Source organism: Coffea eugenioides, chromosome 4, assembly GCF_003713205.1.
Source record: "Coffea eugenioides isolate CCC68of chromosome 4, Ceug_1.0, whole genome shotgun sequence".
NCBI classification, from domain to species: Eukaryota; Viridiplantae; Streptophyta; class Magnoliopsida; order Gentianales; family Rubiaceae; genus Coffea; species Coffea eugenioides.
The window spans coordinates 10323153-10341591 of record NC_040038.1 but is presented as its reverse complement, the minus strand read 5'-3'; the positions used below and the strand labels follow the sequence as shown (position 1 = coordinate 10341591).

Sequence of the window (18439 nt, the reverse complement as noted above, 5' to 3'; positions counted from 1 at the left end):
AGGACAATGGCTCTTGCTGCATAAGTCTTGTACATTACATCGTTCAACCAGCAATATTGTTCATTTGATTGTCCTCTGTCTTGGATCATATAAGATGACAGTTACATGGAAATACTAATGTACATCGTTCAACCAGCAATATTGTTCATTTGATTGTCCTCTGTCTTGGATCATATAAGATGACAGTTACATGGAAATACTTTAGTATTTTCATGAAATTCTTACTTGGTAGGATCAGGAATGGGTATAGTTACTTGGTAATACAAAAAAAAAAAAAGTAACCAAAATATATAAATGGATTATAAATGGATAATTGGTTTTTATATAATCCATTTAGATCCATCCATTTAGATCCATTTATTAAATGGATCTAAATGGATTGGATAAATTTCATCCACCATCCATTAAGTCAAAACCAATTATGAACCATTTATCCATATTGCCACCTCTACTAGAAACCCTTGAATTGCACATTTTCGAGCGAAAATTTTTTACGCAAGACCTTTTTTTTTTTTTTTTGTCTTCTGCCCTTAGAACAAAGAATTTTTTAAAAAATAGTAATGATAAAGGAAATGGGGGACCAAGTTAAATGTTATGGAATTTTATATTACTGGAATTTTGTGGAAGACTTTTGAAATGATAATAAGGATTAATTATTTAAATGTAATGTATGAGTTGATGACCGGTTTAATAAATCTGAAATTACATAGAAATGTCAAGACAAACTTTGAGTGTGACATAAATGGCTACTCATTTTCTTTGTTTGGAAAGTTTAAATTTCGTGTGGATTTTGTGCTTATGAAGAGTTCTTCAAATATCTATTTAGTTCAACCGGTAGGAATATGAATTAGTAGTGGAAGCATCTTTAGTTCGGCTCACAAAATCTCCATTTTCTCTTTTCCCCTACGTATGACTTAGAATCTCCAATTAATCCAAAAAAGAAGAGTTTTGAAAGAGTGAAAGTGTAGCTTTTTTATTTTATTTTATTAGATAAACATAGATGTAAGGAAATATGATTGAAGAAGTTTTTTGGAAGCAACTTTTTTGAAAAACATGATATTTGAATTATTTGCAACCGGTTTATAATTTCCACTTTTTTGCTATAATCCACCTATAAAGGTTAAATTAGATATCCTTGAGTTCTGCATTTTTTCGATCTATTATGTAGTGTGACTTTCATATTTGTATGTATCCGTGTCATGTTTGATGCACTTTCGGTCATTAATACAGATATCGGAACGAAATTGTCCTGTCTTTATATATAAAGAAAAACATATCCTTGAGTTCTGCAATGGTGATTTGTTTGTATTCTTTTTTCTTTTTTCAAGAATCAACGGTAATTAGGTTTTTGTTTATAGTAAAATGGTGATTGATTAATAAAAGACTGTTTATCTAAATCTGAGTGTCAATATATTGATGAGATGTACTACTGACCCTCAAAGAAATCTCAATCAATTGGTGGATGGCGGCTCCATTGTACCGTCTGTTCACAAATCCGCATCAACCACTTGAATTTTCTTCATTGATTGGGGAAATGGTCAATTTTACTGCTCATATTTAGAACAAAAAATTGTTGATTGTTCAGGATGAAAAACTTTGATTTTCCATTGAGAGTGACCAAGAAATGTTTTTCAAAGTTAAGTACTTCAATTAAACGCCATATCATAGTAAATGAGATTTGAAGCTTTTCAAGTTAACCATTTTTATTTACTAATTTCTGTCTAATCAAGATTAAACAATGTGAATGAGATCTGAACAGTTGAGATTTTTTCAGGACTCCTGGGAGGATAAAATGTTTTTCTACTTCTTTCTTTCTTACTTTTTTTTTTTTCTTCTATTGTAGGAACAAACATCTACGTTCGATCGGTCCTCTTCATTTCTTCAGTTTCAATAACCTGTTTTCCCATTATTAAAATTGGAGGATTGTGGCCCGAAATTATTAACACGTGTTTGCTTTTTTGGTTGGTGTACAAGTTGTCTGGGGCTGGTAGGTTGAGATACTAATGGGAAAGGGTTTGGTTAGGTGGTAGAGCGGGAGGTATTCTCACTAGGACACCGTGAGTTCAAACCAACTTCCTACTCGTCTGAAAAAAAAAAAGGACCAAACAAGATGGAGCAAATTACTTCACAAAGTATAGATGATAATTAAAGATTTTTTTTTTTTTAATGAACATCCGAAGACATGCATCATTGTTATACCTAAATTGCACCCTAGCTTTTAACAGGTGCTCTGCGGGCGCTTCGTCAGCTGGACTCTTATAATACCATAGTAATTATAAATTTGAATACAGATTGTAACATTATAAATAAAAAAAAGAAAAGAAAAGATTAAGATACTTGTAAAAAAAAGAGTATTTCAAACTTGAATGAATGTTATATATTATGCATCCAAACTAAATATTAGTGTAAAGAAAAATCTTTACAATGACATATGTAATGACTTAGCCTGAGCAAAAGGATTTAATTACCGTCAGTAGAAGTTGTTTATTTCAGCTTATCTTTTTATTTGTACGTGACAAATTGCTAAGCATATAATGGATCTACTAGGTGTTTACTAATGGTAATATATAAGCACAGTCAGTTTGAATTGCTATTTTTAGAAGTTTTTTTCAGAAAGACGTACTGTAGCGATTTAATATATATAAGGTAAAAAGATAATTAAAAAATATGTTCACAAAAAACGCAAAAATTTTTCTGAAAAAAATGGCTGTCCAAACAAGAAGTTTTTTGCACCCATGGGTCCTCGTGAAGCATGAGTTGATAATCTCGTAGATGTCTACTGATTAGTCAAATTAATCTTTTTTTTTTCTCAAACGTTTCTTTCTTGTTCTCTATTTTTTACTTTATGTTGGCTCCTTTCATATTTCATGGGGCATAATATAAAATGGTTTTTGGAGCCACAATAATTACTTGGGATAATTTCAGAAACCTTCCCTGAGATTTTCGATAATTTCACTAGCCTCCTCTAAAGTTTACAAAATTACACAAACCTCCCCTGAGATTAAGGCTATGATAACAAAATTAGTCCAATTAGAAAAAGTAACATTAAAATGGTACTTTAATGAGAGAGATGAAATTTTGATTCCATAAATACCCCTTATGCATGTACATAAGTTGTATTAGTAAAAGAATAAAAATAATTAAAAGTTAGAAATAATTAATACACACATTTCATCACTCAAAAAATTTACACTTAATAAATTAGGCCACATAAATAAGCAATAAAATTACACTAATGATCACAAGATTCAACAAAACAAACTAGTCATCTCTTTTAGCATGATGTTTGTTGTGATTCTTGTGATTTTGAATGGATTAATTTTCAAAATTTGCTTTTTTTTTTCTCTCATTTCTCCGTTAGGTATATCAATTGATATTATTTTGTTAATACAATCGTCGTTCATCATTAAAGAAATTTTCAACTGTTATTTTCATTAATTAGTTACTAATAGTTTATTAGTGCTTTAATTACTTAATCGTTAGATATTAGTAAAGGAGAATGGAGGGAAAAGAAAAGCAAAATTCGAAAATTTTTTCTGTTTAAAATCATAAGAATCATAGCAAATATCATATCAAAAGAGATAACTAGTCTATTTTGTTGAATCTTGTGACCATTAGTATAGTTTTGTTGCTTATTTGTATTGTCTAATTTATTAAATGTGAATTTTTTGAGTAATGAAATGTATGTATTAATTATTTTTATTCTTTTATTAATAAAACTTATATACATGTATAAGGGTTATTTATGGAATAAAGGTTTCATCTCTCTCGTTAAAGTATTTTTAATGTTCCTTTTTCTAATTGGACTAGTTTTGTTATCAAAATCTTAACCTTAGGGGAGGTTTGTATAATTTTACAAACTTCAGGGGAGGCTAATGAAATTGTTAGAAACCTCATGGGAGGTTTTTAAAATATCCCTAATTACTTTATGAATTGGTTAAGAATGTTCATATTATCTAATGTTGAAATTAAAAGTTAAGATTGCATATTAGCTAATGTTCATATTATCTAATGTTAAGATTGCATGTTATCGAATGTTGGGCTCCATCAATCGTTGAGACCCCTTTGCTGAAATTAAAATACTATAATTATGACTCCAAAGCACTCCAAAGTTTGAAGGTATATCATCTCAAACGTTAATATGCAATCTTGGATCCATGTGACGATTTGAGAGGGTTACTAAGATTCTTTAGCTTCTTCTTGCTTGGTTGGAGTTCATTAAAAAGGTAATTGCTCGTACTCTTGTTTAATGATGTAAACAAATCTAGTCAAGTCGAACATCTTAATATTTAGGCTTGTTTGATTATTTTAACAAAATTAAAATTGTAGTTAAATTTGATTTGCTATCAAACCGGATTCTAATGAAATTTTATCAAGTCGAACTTGAATTGAACTCGAGTAGTTTGAGTGTTTTTATCTATGAATTTCAATTTTAAACAAATTGAGCCAAGTTAGAGTTGAACTTAAAAGTTTAACGGATACAAAGTGCTGTTCAAACTTTGCTCGATTAGGTGGTAAGCCAGAAGTTCAAACGAAATTTTATCAAATTAAAATTTGATTCAAGCATTGAGTAATTGGTTCATCTTTCGACCAGACCATCGTACTCTAATTCACTCTGTGAAACTTGTTGGTTGTAGCATGTGTAGAAGTCACGTGTTTTTACTTGGTATTCATCAATAAAGCTGTTTTTGTTTTCTTATCCCAGAAGGTAAAATCTACTCAGCCCTCTAACATCTGACTGAATAATGCTATGTGAGATGGCTGTTTTTCTTATTTGGCATTCGAATAGTGAAATTTGTTCATCTAATAATTTGTTGCAAGGAGGGAAATCCTGCTATTTGTCGTAGTCACCCCATCTTTTACTCAACCTCTGCGGATTGGATAAAATAACTCTCAAATTCAGGGCTTTTTCTCTAAAACAAGATTGAAATATCTAAACCAAGCAAATTGACAGCTTTATTTCCTTTCAAAACCAGAGATAACCGAAATTGTCGTAGTCACCACAAGGTTGTGTTTGGATTGCATTTTCCGTCATTTTTTATGGAAAAATTTACTGTAGCGATTTGATATATGTGAGGGAAAAAGGTGATAGAGAAATGTGATCACGGAAAACGACAATATTTTCCGACGGAAACAAGCAATCCAAACAAGGTAAGTTTAAGAATCCACGCAATCCCCATTAAATCAGTTATATCCCGACAGCACATAATAAAATTATAAGATGAGGTTTGACTCCCTTTTAACTCTCATTCTTTCGAAACATCTTGTTTGGATTGTATTTTTTCAGATTTTTTGTAAAAAAAATTATTATAACGATTTGATATACGTGAGATAAAAAAATTATTGAAAAAAATGTTCACGAAACTTTGGAAAATTGCTGTCCAATTATTTCTCCAAAAGTTGGCGTGATTACTTCTTTCTTGTCGTGCCATTTTCTTTAAAGTAACAGAACTAAAAATGAAATCTTAGGAACATTATACACGTGTGTATAGACTATAGAGGATGCACATTTGAATTCACAAAGGTATTTCTTCCTTTTTTTTTTTCCTGTATAAAGCCAAAAAAAAAAGGATAAATAAAGGAATTTGGTCAAATTAAAATGGGAAATCCAAGTCGCTACTATCGTACTTTTTCATTCACTAAACGTCATCACTAGTAAACCCCAATCAGCCACGCCACAGAAACCTTAAAGGCCATCTTGGACTGAAGTACTAGCCAAGAACACAGGCTAGCCAAGACCACAGGCAACTCTTCATTTTCCTGCAAATACAGAGAAAAAAACAAAAAACCAACTTTTTTTTTTAAAATCCTTTTCATGCTTTTAGTTGCATAGTTTGATCATCAGGAACAGCAGCATGGTTATTCAAATTCCTGAGAAACTGAAATCCTTTTTCAACAACAAATGGGTAGTTTTTGTAGCCTCAATGTGGGTTCAATCTTGTGCAGGAATTGGGTATCTTTTTGGAAGCATATCTCCAGTGATAAAAAGCACCATGGGTTATAATCAAAGGCAAGTGTCTATGCTGGGTGTGGCCAAAGATTTAGGAGATGCTATTGGTTTCATTGCTGGGAGTTTGTGTGAAATTTTGCCAATTTGGTCGGTTTTACTGATCGGGGTTGTGCAGAACTTTATTGGGTATGGTCTGGTTGGACTCATTGTCGTAGGTGCTTTGCCTGCTCTGCCTCTTTGGGTGGTAAAGTCAACTTTTTATTATGTTCCCTTTTAATTTTTATTAGTATTTTTATGCCCTTTCCTTTTTGGGTTTTTTGTTTATTACTTGTGATGTCAGTTTTTTTTTTTTGTCTATTTATGGATTGAAGAATTTGGTTGCCTTTGGTCAGATGTTAATATATGAATCTACTTAGCAGTTGATATGTCAAGCTTTGTAGGATAAATTACGGTTGTTTTCTGTCTATTTCCATTTATGTAGTACCAAAACTTGATGGAACTCATAGATCCATTTTAGTGGTTCTTTACCAACAAAGTTTACTTGTAATTTAACAAACTAAAGATAGTATTCAAAAAATTTCTCTGTAGCAACCGATATAGCTCTGTGACTTCAAGCCTTAGTCTTGAATGTAGTAGCAGCAAAAATATCTCCTCCAGCCATCATAATTTGGCTTGAAGTTTTAGTCTTGATTGTTGTTTTACAATCTAGGGCTTGTCTGGTTGTTGCCATGTCTAGCAATTCAAGTATACATGCGTTTATGAAATCCATGCAACAAAAGCAGTAACCATTCCCTTCCTTCTCTTTATCTCTGCAAGCTTTTGCAGGATAGCTTCTGAGTGTCAAATTCGATAGAAATTCAAACCATCATAGTAATTCTTACATATGAAGTCTAAACCAACAATATCATCGTAAGATGTAGATGAAGCAAATGCATGCATAGTCATTGAGCGATAATAACTGTTACTTCTCATGTCACTTTCAGAAGAAATATAAACCAGAGTGAGAAGTACATGAAGAGAAAAATGCTGAGTCATTAAAAAATAAGAACTGTTGCTTCTCATGTCACCAATTTAGGGCATTTCCCTGGTATTCATTTTCTTGTTTCAATTAGCCAAGTGTGTAACTTATCTCTGCTGCTTCAGTTTCCCTTAGCTTCTACCAATTTGACAAGGCAATTATGTAGCTTACTTTTCCTGGCCATCAAGTGACTGTTCAAGTATTACTCTAAAATTTGGATATATTTTGGTTGTGCCAAGGGCTGATCGCTTCATTCACTTCTCAGTGAAATCATAATTATATTCTTGTTCTTTTCTAGTTTTTTGCATTACAATAGTTGCTGCTTTCCAAGAACGTTTTAACTGCGAATTTCATGGTATAGTTCCAGAGAAGATTCATTGCACTTCTACAATGGAACTGTTTACTTCCTTACATGGTCCATGGTTCCAGATCAAAATCCCATCTATATTCTCTGACTAATCTTGTTATCAACATTGTTATCTAGATTATCGTTGTTGTATTAAAAACTACAAAAGTGAGATGAAGTATTTTCTTTTCTGCATGAGCTGTTATCCACTCTCTCCATACCTTGCTCTTCCGTTTACTGTAGATCATCAGAAACTTTTTGCTACCTGATGGTTTGAGGGGTTTACATTTTATACCTGCAAAATAATCTTCTTGGAGCTTCACGTGTCAAATTCTGTCTGCTGATCATAAAATGCTTATCTGGTAAAGATGCATTTTCTTTACAGCTTCGGAGCACGTGTAATTTCTGATTTACTTTACAGTTGACTAGTTTTTGCAACTATGCATCTTCTGGTCATTTTGAACAGAAAGAAAAGATGGGGCTGCTAATGGGAGTTAGAAGAACATAGAACACATGAAAAATGTTTCATTGAACAGATTCAGGAATTTACATTTAATAGATTTCCTGTCATCCGTTGACTTTTATTGGCTGAGCACATAGGTCTCTCAAGAGATAGGTTTTCTTCTGTAAATCGGTTGCACCTCCTTGGTGCCTTTGATAAAATGTTTAAATTCTCAGCAAAGATTTTACCTAATGCTGCAGGCAGTCTTGTATTAAGGTTTTGTGTAGGAGCTCAAATTTGTCAAATGTCTGGTTTTCCCAATTTTTTTGGATATGCAATCTCATCTTGAAAGAAAATAGTAAGTTGCATGATCAAATTCACAAAATGAGATCACATGAAAAGATTTTCATTTTTTTATTTTAAAACCAGCTGAGCTCATGTTTGACAAACTTTACTCTAGACTTAGAACGCATTTTTCAAATTTGAACACCCACTTTCTGTAATACCACAGTGAAACCATCTTTCTTGTATATTTTTCTTACTTTCGCAATGGTTTAAGACATTTCACAGGGAAAGATGAAAAGAAGGAAAGAAAGAGGAAGAGAAAGAAATAGAAGAACAAGGAAAATTTTTTGAGTGAATTGAACCTTCGACATAATTGACCTCTGTAGCTATGCCATTGGCAAGATTTGGTGGAAATGATGACTTCAAATTATATAAATAAAGATGAACATGTTTAGTGTATAGAAGATGCCTAGGTATGATTTGCTGTCTTGTTAGCTATGCTTACATGAGCTAGTCTTTTCATAATTCTTGATGAAGTAAAAAGTTTTCTTTGCTGTTGCATCAGTCATGATGAGACTCCAATATATCTACTTGGCTAGACAGCTACTCTACCAGAAGAACTTTGAGGTGTTCTAATTTCTCTAGCTTCTGATTCCCAGCATTACTCTATCCTTTACTGTTTCTATGAATATACTATGTTGAAAATGCTTAAGTTCAGATTAAATACTATTTTGGCACAAAGAAGGCTTTAATTGAAATTATGAGAAGTTTAAGATGGTCAAATTATTTGCCAAAAACAGTCTTATGACTTAAGGAAGGAACAATATGCTGAAGTACCAGTAAAAGTTCAATATATCAAATGGGCAAATTGAGTACTTGATCCTTGACCTCGGTGGACACATTAGCAGACTAATGTCTACAAAGTTTACCGTAAAGGTCCCGAACTCTTTAGGTATCAATCCTATATGCTGCCTCTGGGATGTCTTCTGGAGTTTCATGATAATGTAGTCATTTAGGTGTGAATTGGTAGCATAGTCAACAAGGTCTTGTGCTTTTGAGTATACGGGACTGTTTAATGCATCTTGCTTCTGCAACCTGGGGAAAAAAATGACTAGTGGTATTCATTCTTGCACTTTTTTTCTTCAACCACTTTAGGAACCTGGTTGATCACTTTGATCTTTGCATGAAGCAACTGTTTGTAGTCTTTTGGTTGTTTTCTTTTCAATATTTTATCCTTGACTTTGGTTATTTGTTTGCAGCTATGCATTTTGATATTTGTCGGAACAAATGGTGAGACGTACTTCAATACAGGAGCTCTTGTTTCTTGTGTTCAGAACTTCCCCAAAAGCCGTGGTCCAGTCGTTGGCATACTAAAGGGATTTGCTGGCTTAAGTGGTGCAATTCTTACTCAAATATATGCCATGATGAACTTTCCCAATCAAGCATCACTAATCTTTATGGTTGCTGTTGGTCCGACTGTCATTATAAGTGCTCTCATGTTCATTGTTCGACCAGTTGGAGGTCACAAGCAATTTAGACAAAGTGATAATTCAAGCTTCTTGTTTACTTATAGTATTTGCCTTGTTCTAGCTGCTTATCTCTTGACAGTATTGGTACTTGAAGATTTGGTCAGTCTGAACCAGACATTGATCATAATATTAACTGTTATTTTAATTGTTCTCATTTTACTTCCTATTGCAATCCCCATTATGTTGGTTTTCTTCTCGCAACCAAGACCCACAACAGAAGAGAGCCTTCTTCTTGATCCCCAGAAACAGGAAGCTGGTAAAATGGGACAGGATGAGAATGAGGTAATTTTCAGTGAGGTGGAAGATGAGAAGGCCTCGGATGTTGATTCACTTCCAGCATCAGAGAGGCATAAAAGAATTGCTCATTTGCAAGCTAAACTGTTTCAAGCAGCTGCAGAAGGAGCTGTAAGGGTTAAGCGGAGAAAAGGTCCTCGTAGAGGAGAGGATTTTACTTTGTTGCAGGCACTTGTGAAGGCAGATTTCTGGCTTATTTTTATCTCATTGGTACTAGCTTCTGGTTCTGGGTTGACAGTGATTGATAACCTTGGTCAGATGTGCCAATCCCTTGGTTACAGCAATACTCACATCTTTGTCTCAATGATTAGCATTTTTAATTTCCTTGGTCGTATTGCTGGAGGATACTTCTCTGAGAACATTATAAGGTAGAAGATTTTATTTGCTTAAAATGCATTGTACTCACCTTTTATAGCTCTATGTCTGCTTCTAATGTTCAGTACTTTCTTAGACACTATGCATACCCAAGACCAGTGGCAATGGCTGTGGTTCAGGTCGTTATGGCAATTGCACTTTTCTTCTATGCTATGGGTTGGCCTGGGGCAATTTATGTAGTCTCGGTGCTTATTGGACTTGGATATGGGGCACACTGGGCAATCGTGCCAGCTGCAGTGTCTGAATTGTTTGGATTGAAAAGCTTCGGTTCCTTGTATAATTTCCTGACATTGGCAAGCCCAGCTGGCTCTTTAATCTTTTCTGGTGTTATTGCCAGTGGAATATATGACTATGAGGCCAAGAAACAACATCAGATGCTGGATCCCATAGGACGTGCTGAGGAAGCTGAGTCACTCACTTGCTATGGCACCATATGCTACTCAATCACTTGTGGAATCATGTCAGGACTCTGTGCAATTGCTGTCGTCCTGAGTCTGATTGTTGTTCATCGAACGAAGAGGGTCTATGCCCAACTTTATGCAAACCCTCAGACTTGATCTGCCTTTAGATTCAACGGATTACGGTCTTGGTGCCTGCATGAGTTAGGTGATTTCCTGCATTGGTTTATTGGAGGGTTGGAGATACTTCCAAGCACCTACTTCTTTACAAGCATTTTCTTCAGCAGTAAGGGTTCTTTTTTGATTGCTCTAAGCTGAACCGTTATGGTCTGGATTTGCAAAGACGGAAAGACTTGGGAACATGCCCGTTGAAATTTTATGCTCAATGGAAGTTAAAACCATGGAGGCCTTCCAAACTGTTTTCTTGCAGGTCTTGAATGTTTTGTTCATATGTAAAACTTGTGTTGTGTCATTTATTGCAGTGAAGATGAATAAATTATTGCCAATGTTTAATTTGGATACATTGTTACAGAGATCAACAGGATGTCTTAAGTGATGTAAAAGCAACCAAACGTTGTATTACAATAATGTTATGAAACGTGTTATCATTTGCCTTCTTTAGTCTGCATTTTTTTTCCCTTTCTTTCTTTTCTTGTTTGATTGATTCAGGAGAATGTTTTAGATTATTGTAAATAAGTGCTAGATGATGGTGGAACTGGGGCTAGAATGGCTGTACACATGAGCCTCTGACCTTTCTGAGTGGTGTACAAGTACAACATGGTGTTAGGCATGGACACTGCAGTTGCACAGTGTTTTGCTACATGCACACGGTACACACATTCACTTGGTTATTTACCATCACTTTTCATTTGTGTCAATGTTTTTCTCAAAGCTTGATCTGAAGAAGTGTATTATGTGGCATGCTATGCTTATCCTCATGAATTAGTGCATCACATGGGACTTCGTCCTCTCTGATAACCCAAGATAACCAAGGTTGCATTTGGGGTAAGTATTAAATGCTACCTAAATCCAGGTGTGAATGGATTCAGATATCAAACAAAATTCACCTCATGGATGAGCTTCACCTTTGAAATTAAGTTCTCTACCAAATTTGACAATTTCAAGAATCGACTTAGTTAGGAATCAATTCAACAATGCAGCTACACTAAATTTTTCTAATTAATCGCATTATATTAACTTCCGTAACAATGAACTTAAGCTACATATAATGAGTTTTCAAGAATTTCAATAAATAACAAAGCTGTTTTAAAAGAAACGAGATATAGTCATTCTACTTATCGTTAACTATGAAAAAATGCCAAAAAAAAAAAAAAAAAAAAAAGTCTCGGCGGACATTTCAAGAAACTTCTTAGAAGAGAAATGAAAATCATCATCGAAAAGAGAAAAGGTGAATTGAATTTCATTTATTGCAAAATCTAGATAATCTAAACTAACTTGCGTTTTTGCTTTGTTAGACAGCTTCTTCCCACTAACCGCGGTTAGATACTAACCACAGTTGGGGTTTTAACAATGAATGCCTCCAAGTCCAAACAGAACAAGAGGCAGCTTGGGCTCGTCAGCATGGCAAACAAACTGCACTAAATACAACAAAAGTTCATCCCTTTTTCCTTTGTACATTGCAATTTATCAACATTTTCAGCGATTTTTTTCTTCTTACATTCATCCTTTCTTCATTCAACCATGAAATTCAACAAGTATACTTTCTTTTGATGATCATTTTCACCTGAGATGTTTCAAGTTCACCCAAAAGTAATCAACTTTGCAGCCAATTCACAGTAGCGTCCAGCCAATTCACCTCATTACAAAACTGGTAATTTTTATTGTTTTTATCTGCTGTTCTGTATTCTTCTGTATCTATATATCTATGCATGCTCATCATTTTTCATTTTCTGTAACAAATGCTACGTTAAAGAGCTTGTCATTCGCTTGCTGATTACGGTGATTTTTTGTGTTTGCGGGTGTCTGTGTGGGTGATTGCTGGGGTTTTAGTTGAATTTGGTGAACTTGGTTTTGCTTGTGGATTCTGAACTTTTGTCTACGTGGGATTAATGGTTTTTGTTCAATTTTATCTGTTTAAGTCCATATGAATGCAGGTAAATAGTCTTTGTATGTGTGCGTTGTTTATAAGTGTGTCAATGTGTGCACATGTTTTTTTTTTTTTCGTTTTGGCTATCGTCGTTGGTAATTGTTTCTTATCAGGGATTGATTGTTTGTTTTATTAATTGGAACTTAGTTTTTATCTGGGATCCTGCCAAAGTATGTGATGACTGAATGTTTTCATAATGCAGGGAAGTTCTGAACTTTAATGTTAATCTCTTTTCATTAGGAACCCTATATGGATTGATTCAAATTGTTTGAAGGGGATTGAAGGTTCTTTTACATGATTAGTTTAGGCATATGATATGCATGTGTAAAATGACTTGCTTGCTCTGCTGTTTTCCAAATTCCTGAACAGATCTTTCTGCAGGTTGATTTAAAATATATATCTCTTCTTTTCACGCCAACGACTGTTTAAATGTAATTTTTAATCTAATTCAGCCGAGGGGTTTCCAAAAGCTCACTGGTCTAACGTGTTATTGTTTTATTGGTTACCTTTCTCATTGATGGCAGTAGTTAGTGATAATACATGAAGAAATTTGTAGCCAGACTGTAGTGTATTGCCATTTTGTTATGTTTGGAGTGGCTGATTATGATATTTACATTTGATGAGCATGGAAATGGAAAGGAAAGATGCATTGATGTCTGTGGTTTTCGCACCAATTTAGCATAGGGATTTTTAAAAGGTTGCTGACATGAAATGTTATTATTTTGATGTTACCTTTCTCATTCATTATTATTAGATTATGGTGGTATAAAAAAATTGGAATCACCAAGGAAAGTTAGTCTCTCTTGTATTGCCATGTCTGTTTCTTTAGATTGTCAGATTGCATATTTAGTTCTAACAAACATGTAGATAGAAAGGAAGAGGAATTAGTTTGTAAGGCTAAAGAAAGTAATACGCACTGCAGGTTGTTACTGCTTCATGCTTGAGATTTGGCAATCTAGTTTTGTCGATTTCAGTGCTTTGCGCTTTTCTTGGAAGCTATTCATTACACTTTTTTTGAGATGCATTAAGTTCTTTGATGTATTGGTTAAATGATGCAATTTGAGTGCTGAGAAATTCATGCTCTGGTTATTTCTGCCCATTTATTTTGGACTCAAAAGTGCTGCTTGGTTGTCATTATTACTCTGATTTTGCTGAAGTGACTTACCTACATCTCTTTTGTGGCCAGGTCTTCAAATACTAACATAGGTTGCATCTGATCTTGGAAGACTAAGATTGGACTTCCTTGAATTAAAGGCCTTGTAGATATGGAAAGCAACAAGGATGAGGCAATTAAGGCGAAAGAAATGGCGGAGCAGAAGTTGGCAGAAAATGACATATTGGGAGCCAAGAGATTTGCTTCCAAGGCTCAGAGTCTGTTTCCCAGACTTGAAGGCCTTTCGCAGATTCTACAAACACTCAATATTTATGCTGCTGCTGAGAGAAAGGTGAATGGAGAATTGGACTGGTACAAGATCCTCGGAGTGCATCCCCTGGCTGATGCTGAGACAATCAAGAAACAGTATCGGAAATTGGCACTGGCTCTCCACCCTGATAAGAACAAGGCAGTTGGGGCAGATGGCGCATTTAAGATTCTCTCTGAAGCATGGAGTTTGCTCTCTGATAAGGTTAAGCGAGCTGCTTATGATGAGAAGCAGAACATAAGGGCATTGTATCAAAAGGGTGCTGGTCAGAATCCACCAGGTGGCGTCAAGGAGTATGGTAATGAAAATTTTACCAACACATCATCAACCGTGAGTAAGCCTTCTGTTCCAGTTAATACCCAGACTGATTCTGCACCTCCTACAGCTACCTTTTGGACTCAATGCACAAGATGTCTTATAAAGTATCAGTATTTGGCTGAGCACCGAAACTGTATTCTTGTCTGTTATAAGTGTCTTCAGCCCTTTATGGCAGCAGAGATGCCTTCTCTACCCGTGAATAACAACCCTACATCCACCCCAAGGTCCCAGTACCCACAAGAACAAGGTAGCCATCCTGGTAACAATGCTTCCTCTGATTCTGGAAGAAATTTCCCTCCGATCCCAAAAACTGAACCTCTTGGGTTTCCAGGTGTTGGCTTGAACAATAAGGCAAATGTTCCACAGGGTTCATCTTTCAAATTTGGTGGTTCAGGAAGTATGTCTACACCGGCTACTGCTGCTGCTCAACCTGCGACTGTCCCACAGGGTTCATCTTTCGTATTTGGTGGTTCTAGAAATATGTCTACTCCAGCCACTGCTGCTGCGCAACCTGCAAAGGTTCCACAGGATTCATCTTTCAAATTTGGTGGTTCCAGAAGTATGTCTACACCGGCCACCACCGCTGCTGCTCAACCTGCGACTGTGTCAGAGGGTTCATCTTTCGTATTTGGTGGTTCCAGAAGTATGTCTACACCAGCCACCGCTGCTGCCCAACCTGCAAAGGTTCCACAGGATTCATCTTTCAAATTTGGTGGTTCCAGAAGTATGTCTACACTGGCCACCACCGCTGCTGCTCAACCTACATTTACTTTCCAGCGGATGGGTGAAAATTTAAAGAGAGGACGCGAAGAGGCTGCTACTGGTAAAGTGCATAAAGAGTTCCTGAAAAGAGATCCTTCTAAGAAGTCTGATTCTGGTTCACCATCTTATAATGTCTCCAGTTCTGGTAAAGTAGATAAGACAGCAAAGAAGAGACGCGTTGATCAACATAAAGCAAGAGTCGCTGGGAAAGATGTAAAGACTCGGGCCCGGGGAGTTAGTGGACGTGGAAATTCTCGTGGAAATCAAATGGCTAAGTCTGGAGCAGAGAAAGTTGACAACTTGCCGAAGAGTTTAAGGGAACTGTCGCAGTCAGAAATCCGAGAGATGCTGATGGTAAAGGCAAGGACCGAAATCCGCAAGAAGTTACAGCAGTGGAATGTGGCTGCTGTACAGAAGTCTTCAGATGCAACTGCCTCCATGAGTACCCCCAAGCCAGATGCACTGGGAAGCTTGCCTTCTGCTTCAATTACTGGCTCTAACACAGAAGCTGCTGCCATTGTGACAATGGATGTCCCTGATCCAGAGTTCTACGATTTTGACAAAGACAGGGTGGAGAAATCATTTACCAAGAACCAGGTTTGGGCTTCTTATGACAACGAGGATGGTATGCCTCGTTTTTATGCATTTATTCATAAAGTGTTGTCCAGAGAGCCCTTCGAAGTTCAGATTAGTTGGTTACATTCCAAAAGCAGCAGCGAATTTGGTCCAAAAAAATGGGTGGGCCGTGGATTTGCAAAAACTTGTGGAGTTTTCAGAATTGGCAAATATGGAGTGAATAAGGCACTCAATTCTTTTTCGCACAGGGTTAGTTGGAACAAAGGTGCAAAGGGGGTTATTCAAATAGTTCCAAAAAAGGGAGATGTCTGGGCTTTATATAGGAACTGGTCTTCTGATTGGGACGAGCTCACTCCAAATGATGTCATACGTCAGTATGATATGGTTGAAGTGCTTCAAGACTACAATGAGGAGCAAGGTGTTGCTGTTGCTCCATTAGTCAAAACTGCAGGTTTCAGGTCTGTATTTCACCGGCATTTGGACAAAAATAAGATCTACAAAATTCCAAGAGAAGAGATGTTCCGGTTTTCTCATCAGGTAGCTTCGTACCTACTTACTGGTCAAGAAGCTCAAGCTGCCCCAAAGGATTGTCGTGAACTAGATACAGCAGCTATGCCTTTGGAACTTCTCCAGGTTCTAAAAGAAGCCAAGGAGGGAGAAGTTGGAAAAATAGCTGATGAAGTGACTGCAACAGGAAATGTGGATGCAACACCGAGTACAGAAGATGTCAAACATGTTGAACCACAACCAATTTTGGTGTACTCGAGGAGATCCAGGGGAAGCAGGTAGTAGGAGACGCCGTTTGAAGGCAAGGAAGGAACTAGGTAGGCTGATGCTAACTAACAACTTGTCTAGTTTTTCGTTTGTTTAATTGCCAACTTGGAAAAATAGCTGATGAAGTGTCTGCAACAGGAAATGTGGATGCAACACCGGGTCCGGGAGATGTCAAACATGTTGTACCAAAACCAATGTTGGTGTACTCGAGGAGAGCCAAGGGAAAGCAGGTTGGCTGATGCCGTTGAAGAGAAGAAGAAACTAAGTTGGTTTTCCGTTTGTTTAATTGCCAACATTGTAGTGGATGTATAGATCAAGAAACTTTTGTCAGCATTCCCAGTGGATGTTTTAGTTAATTTTTCAGAAACTGTTGTATCAAACATATAGAACGGGATACAGTGTAACTACAGTAAGGAAATCATACAGGAACTTCATGTTCAAACCAGTCGATTTAGGACTCAAGGGGGGTATTCCTTTTTCCTTTTCTTTTTCTCTTTTTTTTCCTCATCTTGTTGCTACATGAACTTCTCTTTGTTGTGCTTAACGTACTTCCAGAACTGACGGTTTTCTTTTTGCATGCTAAACCCAGTATTTGCAGCTATCTGTCACAGTTGTTTTATGCATATATACTTCCAATCAATCTTTGCAACAGTTTTCCCTTTTCAGGCCTCTTTTACCATTTTTTCATGCTTGAGTTATAGTATATGGTTGTTATGTTGTCTTGTTTGATGGTTTACTCATTATATTTTCCATTCTTGTTTCTGAATTCAATGTTGGAGTTGGCAGTCTGGACGATTCTTTGAGAAGAATTCTTATACTCATCTTGCTTTAATTATCCGTAAATGCCATCTTTCCTTGGTTTGCATCTATAGTGTAAGCATGAGGAAATAGATATCTTCTCCTAATGCATCTTCAATATACTACCCTGGAGGGGGAACTGTTAAACAGATGCCTTGCACTTGCACAATTCATCTATCAATAAATATAATAGATATCAAATGAATTGATGTGCATTTCTATCTTTGTGTAGACAGATATGAAAGATCAAGGTGCAGATTTTATTAACTTGTGTAACTTTGTTTCTAAGACATGTATAGCCTTTTATAGTTTTCTATGTCTGTATTTCCTTTTTATATCTTTTCCCCTTGTTTGTTTATGATTGTCGTTAACGCGCACGCACACACATATATATATATATATCTTTCCACTTGGTTATGGATTTCCTATAGCAAACAGGATAAATTAATTATCTTTTAAAATTAAATTAATTCCCTTGAGACTCATTATTAAAATTTAACACCCTCTCTTATAGTTTTCCAAAATTAAGTAGGCCGACATCGATCTCCTCAACTTTATATTTATGCACTAAATGGTATAATGTCAGATAATTTGTATGCTCATAAGTATAAAGACACCAAAAGATTAATTTTACTATCTTTTTTAGATTTTGCATAATGTGCCATTGTTGAGAAATTACTTTTTCTTCAACATTCCATTTATCAACTGTTTCACTTAAGTGAAACTATTTATGAATGCTTACTCACAGTTTTAATGGCTACATTAATTCCCCATTTATTTAATTTCCTAATATCCAAAGAATGAAAATGGTATGGCTTTTTTTAATATCCTAATTTCAATTTGGCTGTCCAAAGTAGGGGTCTTCAACCTCTAAAATTGAAAAGGTTTAATTTAACCCTTGAAACGAGAAAAAAATTGTTCAAAATTTTTACTTTACTTTTGTTCCATTAGTTAAAATCAATTAAGGAGCACTGCATTTCAAGGGGAAAAGTTAAGTACCAAGACAAAATCACTTAATTAATTGGGTCAGAGAGAGAGAGAGAGAG

At 35.5% G+C, this 18439-nt stretch overlaps 2 protein-coding genes across 2 annotated transcripts; both read left to right on the top strand.

The window, feature by feature from the left end:
* The first annotated feature begins 5682 nt into the window (after positions 1-5682).
* On the top strand, positions 5683-11258 carry LOC113769465 (protein NUCLEAR FUSION DEFECTIVE 4-like). Its single transcript, XM_027313916.1, has 3 exons — positions 5683-6194; positions 9301-10232; positions 10316-11258. The coding sequence occupies exons 1-3, from the start codon at positions 5856-5858 to the stop codon at positions 10794-10796; spliced, it is 1752 nt and encodes a 583-aa protein (XP_027169717.1). The 5' UTR covers positions 5683-5855; the 3' UTR covers positions 10797-11258.
* A 2751-nt stretch (positions 11259-14009) lies between these two features.
* On the top strand, positions 14010-16610 carry LOC113768994. Its single transcript, XM_027313486.1, has one exon. The coding sequence runs from the start codon at positions 14010-14012 to the stop codon at positions 16608-16610; it is 2601 nt and encodes an 866-aa protein (XP_027169287.1).
* Positions 16611-18439: the final 1829 nt, after the last annotated feature.